Source organism: Alosa alosa, chromosome 6 (assembly GCF_017589495.1).
Source record: "Alosa alosa isolate M-15738 ecotype Scorff River chromosome 6, AALO_Geno_1.1, whole genome shotgun sequence".
In the NCBI taxonomy this organism is placed as follows: Eukaryota; Metazoa; Chordata; class Actinopteri; order Clupeiformes; family Clupeidae; genus Alosa; species Alosa alosa.
In genome coordinates, this window is record NC_063194.1 from 22,559,973 (window position 1) to 22,577,472 (window position 17,500).

Consider the following 17,500-nt stretch of genomic DNA (forward strand, 5'->3'; position numbering starts at 1 on the left):
TCGTTACATCCCTAGTTGGGACTGTACTGGAGATTTAGCACTTAGCTCTCTCTCTGTGTATGTGTGTGTGTGTGTGTGTGTGACCCAAATGAATTGATTTTAGAGAAAAGGTCCTCAAAGAAACTCAGTCCTTGGGCAACCTCAGCAGTTAGAGGTGTGAGATTATTATGAGAAAGAAAGGACCCTTGGGTTACATTATTGAAGAAACAGCTGACTGAATCCAGCCCTTCCACTGAAGAGACTCCCTGGAATATGCAAACATGCTGTAGGCATTTCTGAGTATAAGACACACTAGGCAGGGCCTGAAAGACTTTTCCATCACAGATGGGTTGCAACATGTTTGATATGTATTCGATATATCACACTTTTAAACTCTAATGTATCCGTGATAATGATAATAGATTTAAAACCATAACATACAGTACCCCATCTGTAAATGTGCTACAGTTCAATGCAGAGCCGAATAGGAACTGCACTCATTCAAGCCACTCTGTCCACTGTGCTTATCTTGAAAAGAAAGACCAAGCATCTAGGACATGTTGGCTTTGGTAAATCTAAGGAAAATTGGACGGCAAAAAGTAAGTGGTGGTAATTGGGACATTAACGTTGTTGAAGGCGTTGGAGTGACGTCGGATAGGTAGAAGTAATTAAAGATAAAAAGATAGGTGGAATGAACCTTGAGGAAGAAAACGGCAGGGTAAGGGGTGGGAAAGGAAGAGAGAGAGAGAGAAAGAGAGAGAGAGAGAGAGGGAGGGAAAGATAGAGAGAGGGGGACTTAAAACGTCAATGCAAGACTCTGCCACTCTCTGCGTGCGCTGATATGTGCAACGCTGAAGGAGTTCACGCTCTAATCAGGCTTGTCTATCCAGCGAGGATCTTTACCGGTGTCAACACGAGATAAAGGCGAAGATGTCTTTTCTCACATTTAAGTACATTAACCCTGTTGAATGCTGAAGGGGGTACATATGAGATTTGGAAGGCTTGGCTGGCCCCGAATGGTGATGCAGTATCCCTCTCTTACTGAACACACCTATGGATTTCTGATGAACCGGTGGTCCAGCTGAAACGCGAGTTGACGAGTCAGGTGCCAGGTGGCTTTCAAAGGTACGGAGGTGTTGCTTTTGTGCCTGCGCAGGACATGGGACCTAATTTTGCCACTTTGGGATACGGTAACGGAGGATTTGCGTCTTCCTGAACGGGAAGACAGTCTTCGGACAATAGCGGGAGTCTAAAGGACTGCGCGCCGGCGAAATGCGCACCGACCACGGTTTCATTCTGCTACTCCTCAATGGGACGGCTTGCCTGGTAAGCGCAAAATGAGGAGGTGGAGATGAACAAATGTTATTCCTTGTTAAAGTATGTATTATCGGAATTAATGTTACCATATGTCAGTGTAAACCATAGGCTATCTACCTCTTACCTGCGCGTTGAGGTGTGGGTGACAACTATCCTCCGTCTGAAAGGTCTCTTAATATGATCACCTTTTTGGCGCAAAAAGGTTGAGGGAGGCTTCAAAACAACATACTCACTAGAATGAAAATCGAAAAGCGGTTTCTTGAACTTCACGGTTCGCTGCACGCTCACTGGCGAGAAGGGTCCCACGAGTGCTGACAGACTGTACCAACCGTACCGTCTGGGCGCGAGACTGCGAGTGTGGGACCATGTTACTAGGACTGATTTGATAAAGACCTTAACAGTCACTTCGAAAGTTCGAATGAAATCAATTTCGTTTGATGTCGAATACGCATTTCACTGACAAACAAACTCATTTAAATAGGATATAGATTTAGACTGCCATATATAATGAAAAATTACAGAAGCTATTGTGATTTTGAGAGATTCTCTCACTCACACCTGGACAGTCTGTTAATCGCGCAGGTGCAAAACCACAAGCTCACTCACTCACCTAGCCGAAACGCACTCACAAATCAAGCACAAATCATACATCTCTGTCAGTATTACACTACATGACGCCATTAGTAGGCCTATGTGTCCAAATACATTGTGTGTGCAGGATTGAGTGTCGACTAACTTGCTCTGATTTTTAAAAGCTATCAGCAACGAAACACAACATTTAGTAAGAGGGGGTTAAAATGTGCCGAGTGGTGCAAAGACTCATGTGGTTGTTTATCCTCAAAATTGCGCCGCTGTGAAATTAATAGGTCTTTGTGAGCTGCAAAGGCGACGGTTCCATCAACATGCGTCAGGGCACGCAGGCGTCCAGGGCGATGGATTAATTACGTTGACTAATCTATCGAAGTGTAATTACCAAAACTCCTACGTGTAATTAAAGAGAAGTTATGAGAAACTGAAATGAGCTTTAATTACATAAACTTAGCCGACAAAGAGGTCATACCTATCTAACGACGTGTCACAGAGGTCTGTCAAATTTCCATCAGCATCTCATAAACAATGAAAACACGTAGCCTAGGCCTACTCCAATCTTCAACGGTTTATTACACAGGCCTTACTGGTTGGGCCTAATGAACATTTGACGCCAGGCATTTAAAATGAGCTGAGATGAAACAAAAAGACAAGCCTATACGGGCATGTATACAATTAAACAACCACGACTACCAAAAGTAGTCTTCTAATAATTGCAGGGCGGACTTGTAGTCACAAACGCCTTGCTTCAGAGGGGGTTTGGCCAAGAATACATGTATGGTCGTGTTGCACAGGGACGCCACTAATGATGTAACTCATTACAGTGTGGACTTTGGTCATTTATCAGCATCGCGTTTAACAGTGAAATGGAAGACCTCGCGCCTCTCAGCGGGGTAGCTCGGGCAATTCATTAGGCTGCTCGACAGTGATGAATGACGGAGCAATTAATGAATTATCAAACTTTTTCAATGGTATTATGGAGCGGCGATTAATGCGCAGTATATCAATATGCACTTTGTATTTTAATGCTGTTATTAAGCGAGCTCAGGCATCAGAATACAATTGATGTACAGTATAGGCTAAATAGAGGCTGCAGTATGCTTTAGCCATGATATTTTAATGGCTGCAGACAGAGTTGACAGCAAAACAAAGATCAGAAAGCGTTTTCTGTCCGTTTATAAATCCATTCATATTTGTATAGGTTATTTGAGGGAAATATGAGGTTAGGAAAGCAACTAGTTAGGTTCAGTGTTCCATTTTCAGATATGCTCAAACGGCACGAGGTCCACATTTATCTTAGTTTTGATGAGTGGTGAAGTGCATTGGCAATTAGGCCTGCTTAAGCAATTAAGCGCGCAATTACAAAAGTAAATGTGTTGTGTTTTAGTTTAGGCTACCTGACTCTTCCTTTAAACTTGTTAAAATGACGGTGTATGCAGCGTTGTCAATGTTGCCAACGTTCTGACGAAAATTAGACTTCTTAAGTAGAGTAAACAAGTCTTGATCCCTTTGCGGGAGTAAAGTTGGAAGCTGGAAACACTCCAAAAGAATGATCAATATGTAAATGCGAACACATGAGTAGATGTGAAAGTGGTAGTTGGGAAGCTGTCCCCTGAGACATTCTTTCTTGTGTGTTGTCTGATTGCAAGAAAAGAACCAGGTGCTGTGTATCTGTTTCATATTGTATTTTTTTGTCCAGTGCAGAATGCTTATGTTGTACTGTTCTAACGGAGCTTTGCCTACACACGTCCAAAATAACAATAAATAGAACAAGCATCTGGCAATAAATGGCAAATTAAACACATGAATATCAAATCTGTGTTCTAAGATGGGGTCAGTTCAAGTCAGCTGAAATTCAGCCTGTTAAGTGAGATTAGATTTGAGTAACTTGACTTAAAGTTTATTTTCCATTAAGTCCCTGCACTTAATTAGATGGAATACCTATTAATTTTCTGAATGGACTGAATCTGAATTGAACTGGCTCTACCCATTAAACATTATGTTTGTCCCTAAAGGCATTAGTTAAATGGGGGAAAAAGTCTAAATCTCAAATACAATTTGCAGTTTCCTTGCATAAAATATGAAATAACAGGATAGCTCACAATACCCAGCACACTAGCAATATAAAAACATTTAAATGATCATTTAAAACAGCTACCACACATATCAGAACAATGTACTACCCCACATACGTGTAGTGTGTGAAGATAAGCGTAAATAAGCACCCACACATGTAGAACATGTTTGTGTTTACCTGCAAACAGGCCATTAGATAAATAAATGATGGCCTCCAATGCAGGCTCTGGTTAATGAGTGAGAGAAGAGAGAGATCAGTGGGGGACTAGTGGGACTGGAGGTAGGAGTGAAGTTGGGCCAGGAAGAGAGAGAGAGGGGGGGTGGAGGTACAGAGAGAGTGAGGGAGAGAAGCGGGGCAGGTTCTCTGTTTTTATCTTGGCCAAGCAGCTGGTTGGTCTGATGTGAGGGTGAATTGCCGTTGATTTATGCTCAGGCATATACAACCTGATCCCTGGTCTCTGCTTTTGCCAGGACCCCCACCCTCCCCCAGCACCTTGCTCCCCATCTCCCCACATAACCCTTCCCAGCATTCCCTGACCTCCACGAGTGCCTGAACTCCAGGGCCAGACAGCGTGTTTGGCCAACAACCAGCCACACCATGCTCATTTTGAACATGCTTCCTACTGACCAGCCTACATAATGATGCACAAAATGCTATTTGTCTTGTGGCCTCATCTCACTATGTGCAGCGGTGGGCCACAGAAGTTACTAATGGGCTGGAAGGTATCGGTTTGATCTCTGTGCCCTGTGTGGCAGAGAAACGAGTGCAGCGTTTGGCAACGCTGCACAAAATCCTAAGCTTTCCAGCAAGGGGCCCGTCGGGACCTGTGCATACTGAAGATCACCCCCACATCAGATGACCTTTTCTCCACAATCACACAATAAAAGAGAAAATCAATGCGTAAGTGATACTAGATTACTGGAGTCCCAGTGGGATCGACTGTCGGATGATATCTGGGCTGAAGAGAGAATCCTCCAGCATGCAAACCCTGATCCCCACTGGGTGTCTCCAGTCATTGGAGTCTGAGCTCACGCACACACACAAATACTGTATGTACGCACACACACACACATACACACACACACACACACACACACACACACACACACACACGCACACAGACATGCACACAGGCACATGCTCATAGCGCACACACACACACACACACACACAGGGGCGCAGGAGATATTTTAAAAGTGAGGGGGACCAAATTGTGAACACAAACCCATGGTGAGATCAGATTTCCAGATATCGGATCGCCACCTCTGGCCCACTTTCGACCATCATATTTTAAACTTGCTAGAATATTAAGATAATACTGTAATAATGTTTTCAAAATATTTTTTGATAAAAATGGTGAAAACTGTGAGATGAGCACAACGCCAGATCTGCCCTCAGACCAGCTTCTTGCTATGTGCAATTCTACTTTTATTTATTTTTTAGATTTATTTCACACTACTTGGGCCAATGGTAGAACTGGTCACTACTTGGGCCAATGGTAGAAAAAAGCAACATGGGATGTTGATATTTTATGAAGCCATGAATGAATCATCATGCCTATGATCCAGACATAGACTACATGATCAAATAGCCTAGTTAGGCCTACTTAAATGGTCTGGTATAAACCAAATCAACTCTCCACTGTGTGTTTGCAGTTAATATTTATGCAACGTTAGAACTTAACAAGTGTTGGCTTAACAAGTTACCAGTCCAGAACACACAGAAAATTGCAACAGAAAGTTGCCTTTATAATCAACTATTTGTTCCAACAGCATTTAAACAAAGCATTTATAAAATTAAAAAAAAAAAAAAAAAAATACTGTTACTGTAGTAACTGTATCACATTATCCCAAGCTGTGACAGGCAGACGTGACACCACTAAATTCTCAGCTTGTTTATACCCCACACTGAACGCATAAGAACGCTAGGCCCATCCCTCTGGGGTGTGGTAGCCTACTCTCTGGGATTTATGCACCAAGGTAACAGAAGTATACAATTTGTGTCTTGAAATTATGTTTGAAATAAATGTCTTAGAACAAAAACGTTGATAGACTTGTATTTTATAGTTAGGCTAGTGAAAACGAGTTGATAAGTATAGGCTAGTTGAGTTTGTTATCATAAACAATAACAGCTAACATCATGTTGAGCAGGAGGAGTTGAGCACTAGGCTACCATAAATCCTCAAATTATTGATTGATTCTATTTATAGCAGGACAAATAAAGGCAGGTTCCCATATACAAGACGGGGTAACAATTGCCTACCATACCAACAATTGCCATCAGTCCACTAGAAGACATTGTTTCGATTTAAGTCAATGAAATAACACCTCTTCTTAATATTTTATTATATGTTGTATTGTATTATGTTGGTTGGATTAATAGCCTACCGTTGGCAAAGAAAAGTCGTTTTCCTATCATAGGTCTCCAACACACGTTCTCAAGCTCATTCTCTTGCCGCCCCAATTGCCAGAGGCTGAAGCTACATTTAAACACAATTGTTGCGACTCAAGGCATTCCAGCCTACGAATTTTATAAAAAAAGTACTAAATCATGCATAATTAAACAATAACTCAATTTAGGCTACTTGGCTACGCAAAAAGGTTTCCATTACAGCACAACCCCTATTCAATGAAGGGCTGCCTTGTCTCGCAATAAACAGCAGTGGAAATCCCGACACTTTTTCAACTGCATGAAACTTAACAGTGAACCATCAAATATCTCCCAGATTTCAGTGCCCATCAGTCCCAATATTTAGCAATATAATCAAACAGTCCAAAAGTAAATTAAATCCCAAACCAAACCGAAAATGCTTTTGATAGCCTACCGGTATGCCGCTCCAAACGAAACGCATGTCTAAATGCAGGTTAGAAATATTTAAAAAAGCCTGCCTCGAATACCAGTCTTCCTCAAATAAAGATGATGATGAATGATTTATGCTAAGCAAGTAGCCTGGATTATTTTATGATTGTTAGTAGACAAACTGGCTTCAGATATCCAACAGAGTGAATATGAGATTGTGCAGTCTTACAGTACTGTAGATGGCTGTGGTTGATGTGATGCTGTTAATGGGGAGTTTTACAGTTAGCGCAAATCCTATATGTTATTATTTATTTAGCGTACCTAAAAGGCTTTTTTTCCTTATCAAAAGTGAGGGGGACGACGGCTGTCTCTTCAGCACTGCGGGGGACATATCCCCCATGTCCTCCGTGCCTCCTGCGCCCCTGCACACACACACACACACACACCCTCTCTCACACATACACACAAACACACACACACACACACAAACCTTCTCACACACACACAAACCCACTCTCACACACACACACACGTACGCACGCACGCACGCACGCACACACACACACACACACATGCACACAGACATGCACACAGGCACATGCACATACACACACACACAAACACACACACACACCCTCTCTTTCACATACACACAAACACACACACACACAAACCATCTCACACACACACACACATGTCTGCAATAGCACGCACGCACACACACACACAACACCCCTCTTTCACAAACACACACACACACACAAACCCTCTCTCTCACACACACACGCTCGCACGCATACATGCACACACACACACACACACACACACACACACACACACACACGGTCATTAATTGCAGAGTAGAGTAGTTCAAAATGGAAATGATTTTCATGTCTCATACTTAAGCATAAGCATTGAATAAATGACTGTGGGGGGAAAAAACCCAGATCTCTAGAAATTCTGCCAGTTCTGACAGAGCGTAGTCAGGCATAATCAGACAACCCTGTCTAATGAACTGAAGTGTTGGACAGAAGCCAGTGAGAGGCTACAGAAGGATTTGCTCTGTAAAGTCAGTTTGGAATCCATCATTTGAATTTCTGCCAAAAATGAACTATGAAACACAACAACAAAAAAGAGAGGTCTGCAATGCACCTGTTTGACACCTGGGGCAAGCATCTGCAATCCGAACCTTTTATCAGATTTTTTTCAATACCTAACATAGCAATTACATTCCTGTATGCACTGCTTTGTAAAACAAACACCTATTTATTCAACCTATCATTCATGATTTATAGAGATTAAATGGGACATTCTTTGTTTTACAACCCAACCCAACTTGTTTTAATGCCGCTGTGCGTGTTGAGTGAATGTCTGCCAAATAGCAGCAATAAAAGCAGACCACTTAATGAGCATTTCAATATCATTACATAATATACCTTATGACAAAAGAGAGTTCACTCATGAAGAATGATTGGGTGGACTTTAAACCACCACAATGCAAGATGCATAAATGCATGTGTAATTAAAATATTATTAACTATCAATAACAGTCATTAAAGGCATAGATCAGATTTAGATTATTATAATGTCATAATGAGTGAAACACTAAACAAATCATTTTTTAAGCAAAAAAACATTAGTTACTTTTATTAAAATTGTATCTGATGTTGTTATAAACTGCACTGGATTGGGTGAAATACAGAAATGCAGTCATATCATTACTTCTTTATTATTAATGTTGTCTCAGGACTCGTGTTTGTGCATCAGCTCTCTCCAGATTATGATAATAAATCAGCGCCTAGCCAGTTTACTGAGCTCTCTGGTTACTGCGTAGCAATTAATGAACATGTTCACCATGGGTGCTTCATACAGTACGGCAATGTCCTTCTTAATGACTGGTTTGGGTTTGTGCCAATATCATTTAGCTGACTTATGCTTTTACTTATGTGTGGTTGAGTTGTGTTTTGTTTTCGTATAACAGAGTCGACCCTTCATAGTAGACCAACCCCTGCAGTGAATTAGTGGGTGATACTGATGTCTTGACGTGGCGAGTTGTAATGGGTTCACTAGCGATCGATAATGCTCAGACAAATTTAGCCTTGATAGCTGGCGTTTCCTCACCCGTAGTCTGTTATTCTTGATCCTTGAATGAATGAATGAATAGCAAGGCTGAATCCATCATTTATGGGTCGTTATTTCGGGGAACGTCTCTCCAGTCTCCACTTTAAGCAATGGTTACAGAGCATAAACAAGCCCGACACGCTCCGAGTTTTTATTGATGAGAGGAAGAGTTCTGTTTTCATAAATAAAAAAAGAAAGCAAACTGACGGGCTGGTTTTGATCTGAAAGCATGGATAGTTTTTTTTGTTGCTGTTATGCGCATATTTGTTCATGAAATGGCTCTTTCAAGAACAAACAGATTTGGAGAGAGGACAGCATCTATTTGTTCGCCACCGACACAAACTGGCTTATTTGAAGAACAGACAGCTGTCTCCATCTGGAAGTGTTGATAGCTCCAGCCACCAACCCACACCCCATAACCCCATGCCACAATCTCTCACCAACCTCACCCGAGTGTGACCAAGGCTTCTGGTGACCCCATCTGGGTGTGACAAAAGCTTCTGATGACCTCATCAGAGTGTGACGGCAGTAATTGCTGACCACCCTGGGTGCGCAGGGCCCCTGCATTCGCCGCCACAGTTGCCGTAGAGTTGCAGAGAAACTTCCGGCGGCCCTATCTCTCCCTCTCAGCGTGTCAATGTGGTATTTGACTAAGGCAGCAAATCCAGTATCAGCTCCATTAATCCCTGCAATTAGCAGGGAAATTACAAGGGAAATGTTGTCTCTAAATGGCGACAATCAGGCAGCAGTGGGCTTGTTTCTCACAAGCCAATGAGCTGCGCTGTAATGCATTACTGACAGGATGCCCAAAGGGGGGCACTACAGTGACCATTTCATTTTACTGTGGTCACATACAACCATTCAATCCTGAACTACAGTATTCACTGAACTATGCTGAGCTATACTGCACTGACCTATACTATACTATTCTTTGTCGGTTCTCTGTTACTAATAAGAAGACCATACCCTATATACTTATCCAAAGGTCTTTATGTGGTCTAGACAAATAAGCCGTTAGGCCTTTACATTGTTGTGACATAGTGGTGCAGAGTGAAGGGGTATCAGGGGCTCTCTCGATTAGCTCCTACTGTACCTGCACTGTCATCAAGTCGGAGAGGCAGGGCTGGGGTCCTCTGCTCTCTGCTGTCTGCGGCCTGATGAAGTCTTCTGGCTTGAGAGGCCTGATGCAAGTTCGGAGACAACCTGGACTGGTTGAGATGCCACATAGTGCAAAATGGTTTAAATGAGGTAAATGCAATCACCCACCATTTTTAGACAGAGCACTCCAACCCCATCCTGGTCCCTCACAGCCACTGCACTAACCCCCTCACCCACACACAGATTGGCACCCCTTCCCATCCTACTGCTGATAAGCGGGCACTGCGTCTGCTGCTTCGTTGGGTTATAATGTAAAATTTTTGATAGGCAATTCAGGCGGCAGGCTTCTCTCACAGCATGCTAAATGAGGCTGAGTGTCCAGTGGGGAGCGGCTCAGCTTAACCTGCCTGAGCAGAGTTCAGCGCCGCAGCGGAAAATAAAACGAGAGACCAGGGAGAGAGGGAAGGAAGGAGGGAGAGAGGGAGAAAAGGAAGGAAGTAAGGAAGGAATCAGAAAAAAGAGAACAAAAAAAGTAAAGAAAAAAAGACTCAACAAACATACGTACATGTTGGTCCATCCAGGTGTGTGTGTGTGTGTGTGTGTGTGTGTGTGTGTCTGTACGTATGTGTATGTGGGGTGGGGGGTCTGGTAGGGGTGGGGTTGGAGCATGTGGTTAGGAGGGCTCTGGTGACCCCCTTGAAGCCTGTGTAAATTATTCATTAAGAGTCAAGCGGCTTGTTTCTTGTGAAATTACCTTTCTTTTCTTGGCCGTGCCCCCTCAATCCCTTCATCACATCCTCTCCCCTGGCTTTGTGTGGCATAATTAGTAATAAGGGCCCTGCTATTCTCTGATTTTAATCATGTGTTAGGGGGAGAAAGCTCCCACAGTGAGCATTTTGGTCTGGGGCTGGAGGGGGGGCAAGAGACAGAGAGGAAGATGGGAAAGCGGTTATAAAAAGGGAGAAAATATAAAGCGTCTGTGAAACACTTAGAAACCTGAGCAGTAACTCGGTCCTTTAATTAAAAATTGATGTCATATTAGAGATGGAAATTTCAATCCAACAGCCAGAGGAAAGCGAGCTCTTATTGGACTTCCTCCTCACGCGTGTCTTTGTCTGTACACACCTCCTCAGTGGTATCTCTCTTACTCCCACCCACCCACCTCCACCCACCTCCACCCACTCCCTCCTGTCGCCTCCCCCACCCTGTGCCTCCAATTACTCTGAGTCATTTCAAAATAATAATCCCATTTTGCCCGTGTAGGTTTCAAAGCAATAATCTAACTCAAACTGACACTCAACAGCGCACCTCAGAGCCAGACATTTCCCCACTCTCTCACATCCACTCGGTTAATATTCTCCATGCGACAGAATCAGAGAGAGAGAGGGAGAGAGGGAGAGAGAAAGACAGAGAGAGAGAGAAAGTACATAAATGCAGTTGACTGATTTTTAGTGCCTAATGTAACATTGAGCCCTGCTTGCACTAATTCAGCTGATAAGTGTCCCAAACTGGTCTGGACTGCGAGTCACCGCTGTGGTGAAATAATAGCTCTGCCTGGTGAAGTGCTACAAGTAAACAGCATCTCTCTCCCTCTCCCTCCTTCCCTCTCTCTCCATCTCTCTCTCCCTTCCTCTCTCTCTGTCTCTGACACTGATGAAATGTCAAAGCCCTGACGGTTTTCAGCTTAGTGTCAAGGAGATCAGCACACACAATGGAAACATTCTCAGCATTTCTGCAAGAAAACAAGCGATGCTCTCTGCACAATACTCTCTCCAAAAAGCACACCTCTCACATTACATCTCCAGTCCCATGTATACAGACCATCCGTAGCTGATTATTGGGTTGGATTGTATTGCAGTTGCTGATGGTGTCGTCTTAATCGGTGTCATTTAAGATTAGGGTGTGCAAATTTCTGTGTCCTGCAAATGGCAATAAAAGTATGAGCACTCTCAAATTACAATTCTTGAGACGGAGGCCTAATACATTTGAGCTTTTGATGTTGACAACAAGCTTGTGACAGATCTCTGTGTGACAAAGCTGTTGCTGTGGTGTGTCTGGAGACAAACTTTTTGTGACAGGTTCATGAATGCCTCTTAGACGGTGTCGTGGTGTCGCGGAGTTTTGGGAGCATCGCACTGACTCTACAACCGCAGAAAATTCTGACAAAACGGCAAAATGAGCAGAGGTGGCATTTTTAATTGGCCACAGTGGTGGGATTGGTTTGCCTCCCTGCAAAAAATGGCACAGGCGATGGCCCGCGCTGTCAGTTCACGTGTGGCTACGTGATGGAGTTCAAATGGAGGAGCCTTTACCTGCCTCGGTAATTGGCTTTTGGAAGTCTGCGTGCGCGTCGCGTCTTTAAGTGGCTGTTAATTGCCTCAGGAGGCAACTGGGAGGGGGTGCACACGCCTGTATCCTGCTCTCTTTCACTTTCATCTCCCTCTCTCTCTCTCTCTCCTCTCTCTCTCTCTCTCTCTCTCTCTCTCCCTCCCTCTCTCTCTCCTCTCTCTCCCTCTCTCTCTCTCTCTCTCTCTCTCTCTCTCTCTTGTCCTTTCATCCTTCAGCATTGTTCTCTCATGTTCTCCTGTTACCCATTTTTGTCAGTTACTTGCACGTTCACACACACACTGTTGTCTTTTTTGTTCATTTTGCACGTTCTGTAACAAAGCTTAGTTTCATGAATAACAGTCTATTATTCTCTCTCTCTCTTTCTCTCTCTTTCTCTCCTCTCTCTCACACACACACACACACACACTCTCTCTCTCTGTTTTTTGACTCTTTTGCCTTGAGATGCACCCAGGGCCTGTGCTCACCAGCACTTAATGACTCACAATTACCAGAGAGACGAAAGAGACGAGAGAGCTTTCGGCCCCCCGGGAAGACCCACCCCCTCACCCTCCACCATCCACCCTGTGACTCACATGCCATAAGAGAGACATGGCAAAATACCAACCCTCCTTTCATTCTCACAATGAGCGCACACACACACACAAACAGAGAGAGAGAGAAAGAGAAAGAGACAAACACACACGCAAACACACAAACACACACACACACACACACACATGTGCACACAGCACAGCACAGCACAGCACAGCACAGCACAGCACACACACTGATGCAATTCCTTTTTAATCTCAGCCCTCTTGTTTTTTGTGAATCTTCCTCTTGCTCCTCTTTTGTTCTCATCCTTCATCACTCTAGTCTACACCATCCCACTGTCTCTGTATTACAACTGACTGGGGATTCGCTCCACTCTCTTCCTCCACTCTCTTCCTATCCCTCGCTCCACTCTCTTCCTATCCCTCGCTCTACTCTCTTCCTCCATTCATGCAGCCATATCCCTCGCTCCACTCTCTTCCTCTACTCATACAGCCATATCCCTCGCTCCACTCTTCCCACAGCTCCGTCTCCACCCGATCACTCCCGTGCTCCCTGCATTTCCTCCGCCGCACACAGAGCACTCTCGAACAAGTGCTATGCAGTCCATTAGCACCCTATCACATAAAAGCGCTTAATGTATGTGTGTAATTAATTCACATTTCAAAACTGTGAATAGTCACCTATGAGTATTATTGGGCTGGGGCTTTTAGCATGAATCTTTTTTTTTTACTTCACGGGCACATGAGTGCCATAGAGAGGCTAGTACACTGGGTTCAGCGTCAGGCTCTCATTATCAGGGTATTAGAGCCATTAATCTCATTATAGCTCCACGGCTTTGCCCGGGTAACTTTAAGAGACGGACTCCGCACTCTGACCCTGGTTAGTGCCACTTAGGACTATAGCCGTCACTCAGAGCTTTAGCAGGCACCATATAGTTCAATATCACTTTTATTCCGAGCGTTTTAAGCATCATTACACTTTATGCAGCGCCTGTCTGGACTGTGAGAGATAGCAGAGGAGTAAGCGGACACTGCTGGCAAAGTCCCCACTTAAATATTCACACATAAAGACATACACACACACACACACACACACACATGGGTATACACAACATACACACACACACACACACAGAGAGACCTGTTGCATTTTACAGTTCTGTGTGACACACAAACACATTTCACAGTCCCACCCTTGCACATACTGTACGCAAACACACACAGAAACAAGCAAACAGACACAGACACGGTCACACCTTGTGCTTACACTTTTATAACCTTCAGCTCTCTGACTCAACTGATCAACAGCTTTGAGCCATATTCCTTTTTTCCCTCTACCCCTCTCCCCCCCTCTCTCTCTCTCCCCTCTCTCTTCTCGAAGCCGTTTGCCATCTGTTGCCAATAAGGAGGTTCTTGTCCTCCTTTTGTTTTATCACCCTGTAATCAGCCATTAATCCCCCTTTAACGCGTGTCAGGGGCCCAGCCAGTGACTGACACCACCCACCCAGGTGCTTCTGGGTAATCACTTAACGCCCCCCACCTCCCAACCTTTTTTTTGTTTTGCCGGTAGGCACTTCATTCTATTCAATTCACCTTCAGCTGAACCTTGATGTTCACGTCTCGCTAGCCCTCCCAAGGGCATCCTTGGCCCATTTCACATAAAGCCGTTGGAACATAAAGCCGTGTGATTCTGGTCCACATTTAGTTTAACTGACCAAAAGAGAAAGTATCCTATGCAATATTAGTAGATTCATCCCCTTTCGTGCTCGGCAAAATATCAGACTGTCTTGTCAGTGGGCAATCCTTCCCACGTCACCTTTTTTCAGAGAGGAAAAAACACTCAGATTCTAACTAATTCTGTCATTTTATTAAATAAAGAAGCTTTGTGACAAGTGTCCCTTTCAGTTCCATTGAGCTCTTCACATATTAAAGATGTTGGATGACATTGAAGTGAATCACGATCAGTTATTCAAACAAGCCATCCTTTTCTATTGAAAGTGTCTCTTCCTGGCTCAGAGCAGAATGATGAATGGTCTTATGAGACACAGGGTTTATTTCAATTCACTTTTCTCCCTGGCCAACTCACAGCATTAGAAACCCTCTGATGTACTACACACTGTATGTTACACAGCTGGGCCAGGCATGTTTTGTTGGATTCAGGCTCAGTGAAGTGCACAGATTTGAAACAAGCTGTGTGAAACGGAGGGGCTTCAGGGGAAAAAAATGCCTTGTCATGTCACTACAAGTCCAATTCTCCACACACTTCAGGATGTGCTCCGTGGCAGCTACTTGTAACAAGTCTGACATTCTCCTCAATTCCAAGTCATTCTCCAGAGGACGACTGCTGTAACACTTTGCCACTGCTTTGTGCCCTTTGTCATCCACAAGTTAATGGTTCGGTAAAGCTTCATATAATTACGCTGATCCTGTATAAGATAGTTAGTGGTTATGCCTCCACCTGCTGGAGTGGAGGGAGCTGTGTCACTGCCCCCCATTTAAGCCCATTTAATAACTTTTTCACCTGTGAATACAATTACTCTTAAACAGCTTTATTACCATGCTGTTCTAAGGCTCATAGGCATCCCAGAAGAGAAACACTTTGGCTGGAAAGGTTAAGCGTCTCTTGAACAATAGAATGACTCATAAGGGGTAAATATTGGGAGAAACTACAATTACAATTACAGTACGTTGTCCTGGCAACCAGATTTTCTGTTCTAAACAACCGAACCAGAGATGGCATTTTCCAATGCTTCGCTGTGTTCTTTCTTTTAAAACGAGAATAAATCAATTTCAAGAGGTGAAAATCACTAGATCGAAACATGTGGAGGCTTTAATGCATTTTTCCAGGGTATTAAAAGGAAAAGTTTGTGCTGGTATGAAAGATAAAGTTTATAACGTAACGGTTAATTTGCCTAATCTGTTCTGATTACATAACGTTATTACTGTCAACCGGGGTGGCTTTGAACACTTAAAAATTGCCATTTATTTACAAACCTGAAAAAAAATCGGCAAGTAAGCTATGAAACTGATGATTGCATTCAGGAAGCATTGCACCATGTCGACAGCGGTTTACACCATGTTAGTTTCAGGGTTTTTTTTCAAATAAAAAATGAAGACGATCTATTCTCAATAATTGCTTCAATCATCGGAGAGGCAAACTGCTTATCAATTTGCAAAAAAAAAGTTCATTTTCTATAAAACTTTGGTCTGGCATAGTATTTTATGTTGTTCATTTGGTTTGTGAAGAACAGAAAATTGCTTGCTACGGAAACGTGATGTCACACTTTAGTACTCTATTAGCCGGACAGATATATGAATGGTGGATGAATTAACAATTTATCGAACAGTAAACCATAAACTTATGCAACCAATATCAATGAAAAGAATGTAAGGTGAAACCAAATAGGCAAGCGCACTACAACAAGTTAGATGCCAGTTGAACAAAGTGAATTTAGATAACCAAATAAAATAGATGAGATTGCCAAATAGACCAAAGCCATTTAGATGGCAAAAACCCCACATAAACCAAGGATGGATATACTGTAAAGACATCAAAACAAACCTGAGGAGGGGCAAAGGACAGAATGGGTTCTCCCAGGTAGTGGGTAGAGAACAGAACAGGCAAGAGCCCGAATCTTCCCAGCTAGAGATCTTTTATCCACACACCCATGTGCATACCACAAACCAATGGCAGTGTCCTACTACTCAGCTGACCCGTAATTTGTCAGCTGGTGCGAGAGAGGCTAGGTGTGAGACTCAGTTAACATGCAGGCTACAGTGGAGTGGTCTACAGCTATGCACAAATAACTTTAGATTGCAATGAAACCATGATTAGACTGCCGCCCACATAATGAGAATCAATTGAAGGCCAAATATGAATATGTTACATTGATAGAATATGATGAATATGTTACATTGATAGCATACATTTCACAGATCATTTGGGAATCACAACCAGAGGTTACATGATGGGGGGAAAAGGAAAGTCAGAAACTCTAGCTTTGGCTAGAGCGCCTCTGTGGAGGTCAAAGTGTCTTGGTGTGAGGAGATCAGAGAGGGCTCCTTTGCCATTTGATCAGACGCTTGGGTGAACATTGTATTTTCTTGCCTTATACACTGTTATCCCGGTTAAGCTGGACTGGGCTGTCACTACATACGCGTCTACTTTAGCTGAGTTAAGGCTTCATTTTTTAAATGCATATGGCTTGGGTAATTGAGTTATTGTTATGGTTGTAAGCTTTGATTCCTGTTATTGTTTTTATGGTGATTGTCGGGGCACACAGCAGACGGAGTTATAGCTGCACTAAGATGCCATGGCAGCCGCTTGAGGATCGTGTTTAGACAGCAGTCGGGGGAGGTGGGTGTGTGTGTGTGTGTGTGTGTGGGGGGGGGGGGTTATTTTGGTCCAGGGCTGGTCCTTGGCCCCCGCCGTTCTGACTGCAGAGGAAAGGGAAGGAGGAGAGGGCCCGGAGAGGGAACGTGAGACCGACTACCAACTGGGCCCAATACAGATTAGTGGGACAGGGGGACGGGGCGTTCATCATACTCCTTCAGCTGTCTATCACACTGTCTTCCTCATCTTTCCCATCCTCATCTTCTTGTGTGAAAGACATAGGATAGAAAGAGAGGGGGGTGGGTG

General features: G+C 43.6%; 1 protein-coding gene across 1 annotated transcript in view; it reads left to right on the top strand.

Moving 5' to 3' along the window:
* Positions 1 to 823: 823 nt before the first annotated feature.
* Positions 824 to 17,500, top strand: part of LOC125296416 (neurexophilin-1) — a 21,570-nt gene continuing 4,893 nt past the window's right edge. Inside the window, exon 1 of the mRNA XM_048246326.1 lies at positions 824 to 1,305. Coding sequence (XP_048102283.1) covers positions 1,252 to 1,305 — 54 coding nt within the window. The 5' untranslated portion in view covers positions 824 to 1,251. The remainder of the gene's footprint in view (positions 1,306 to 17,500) is intronic.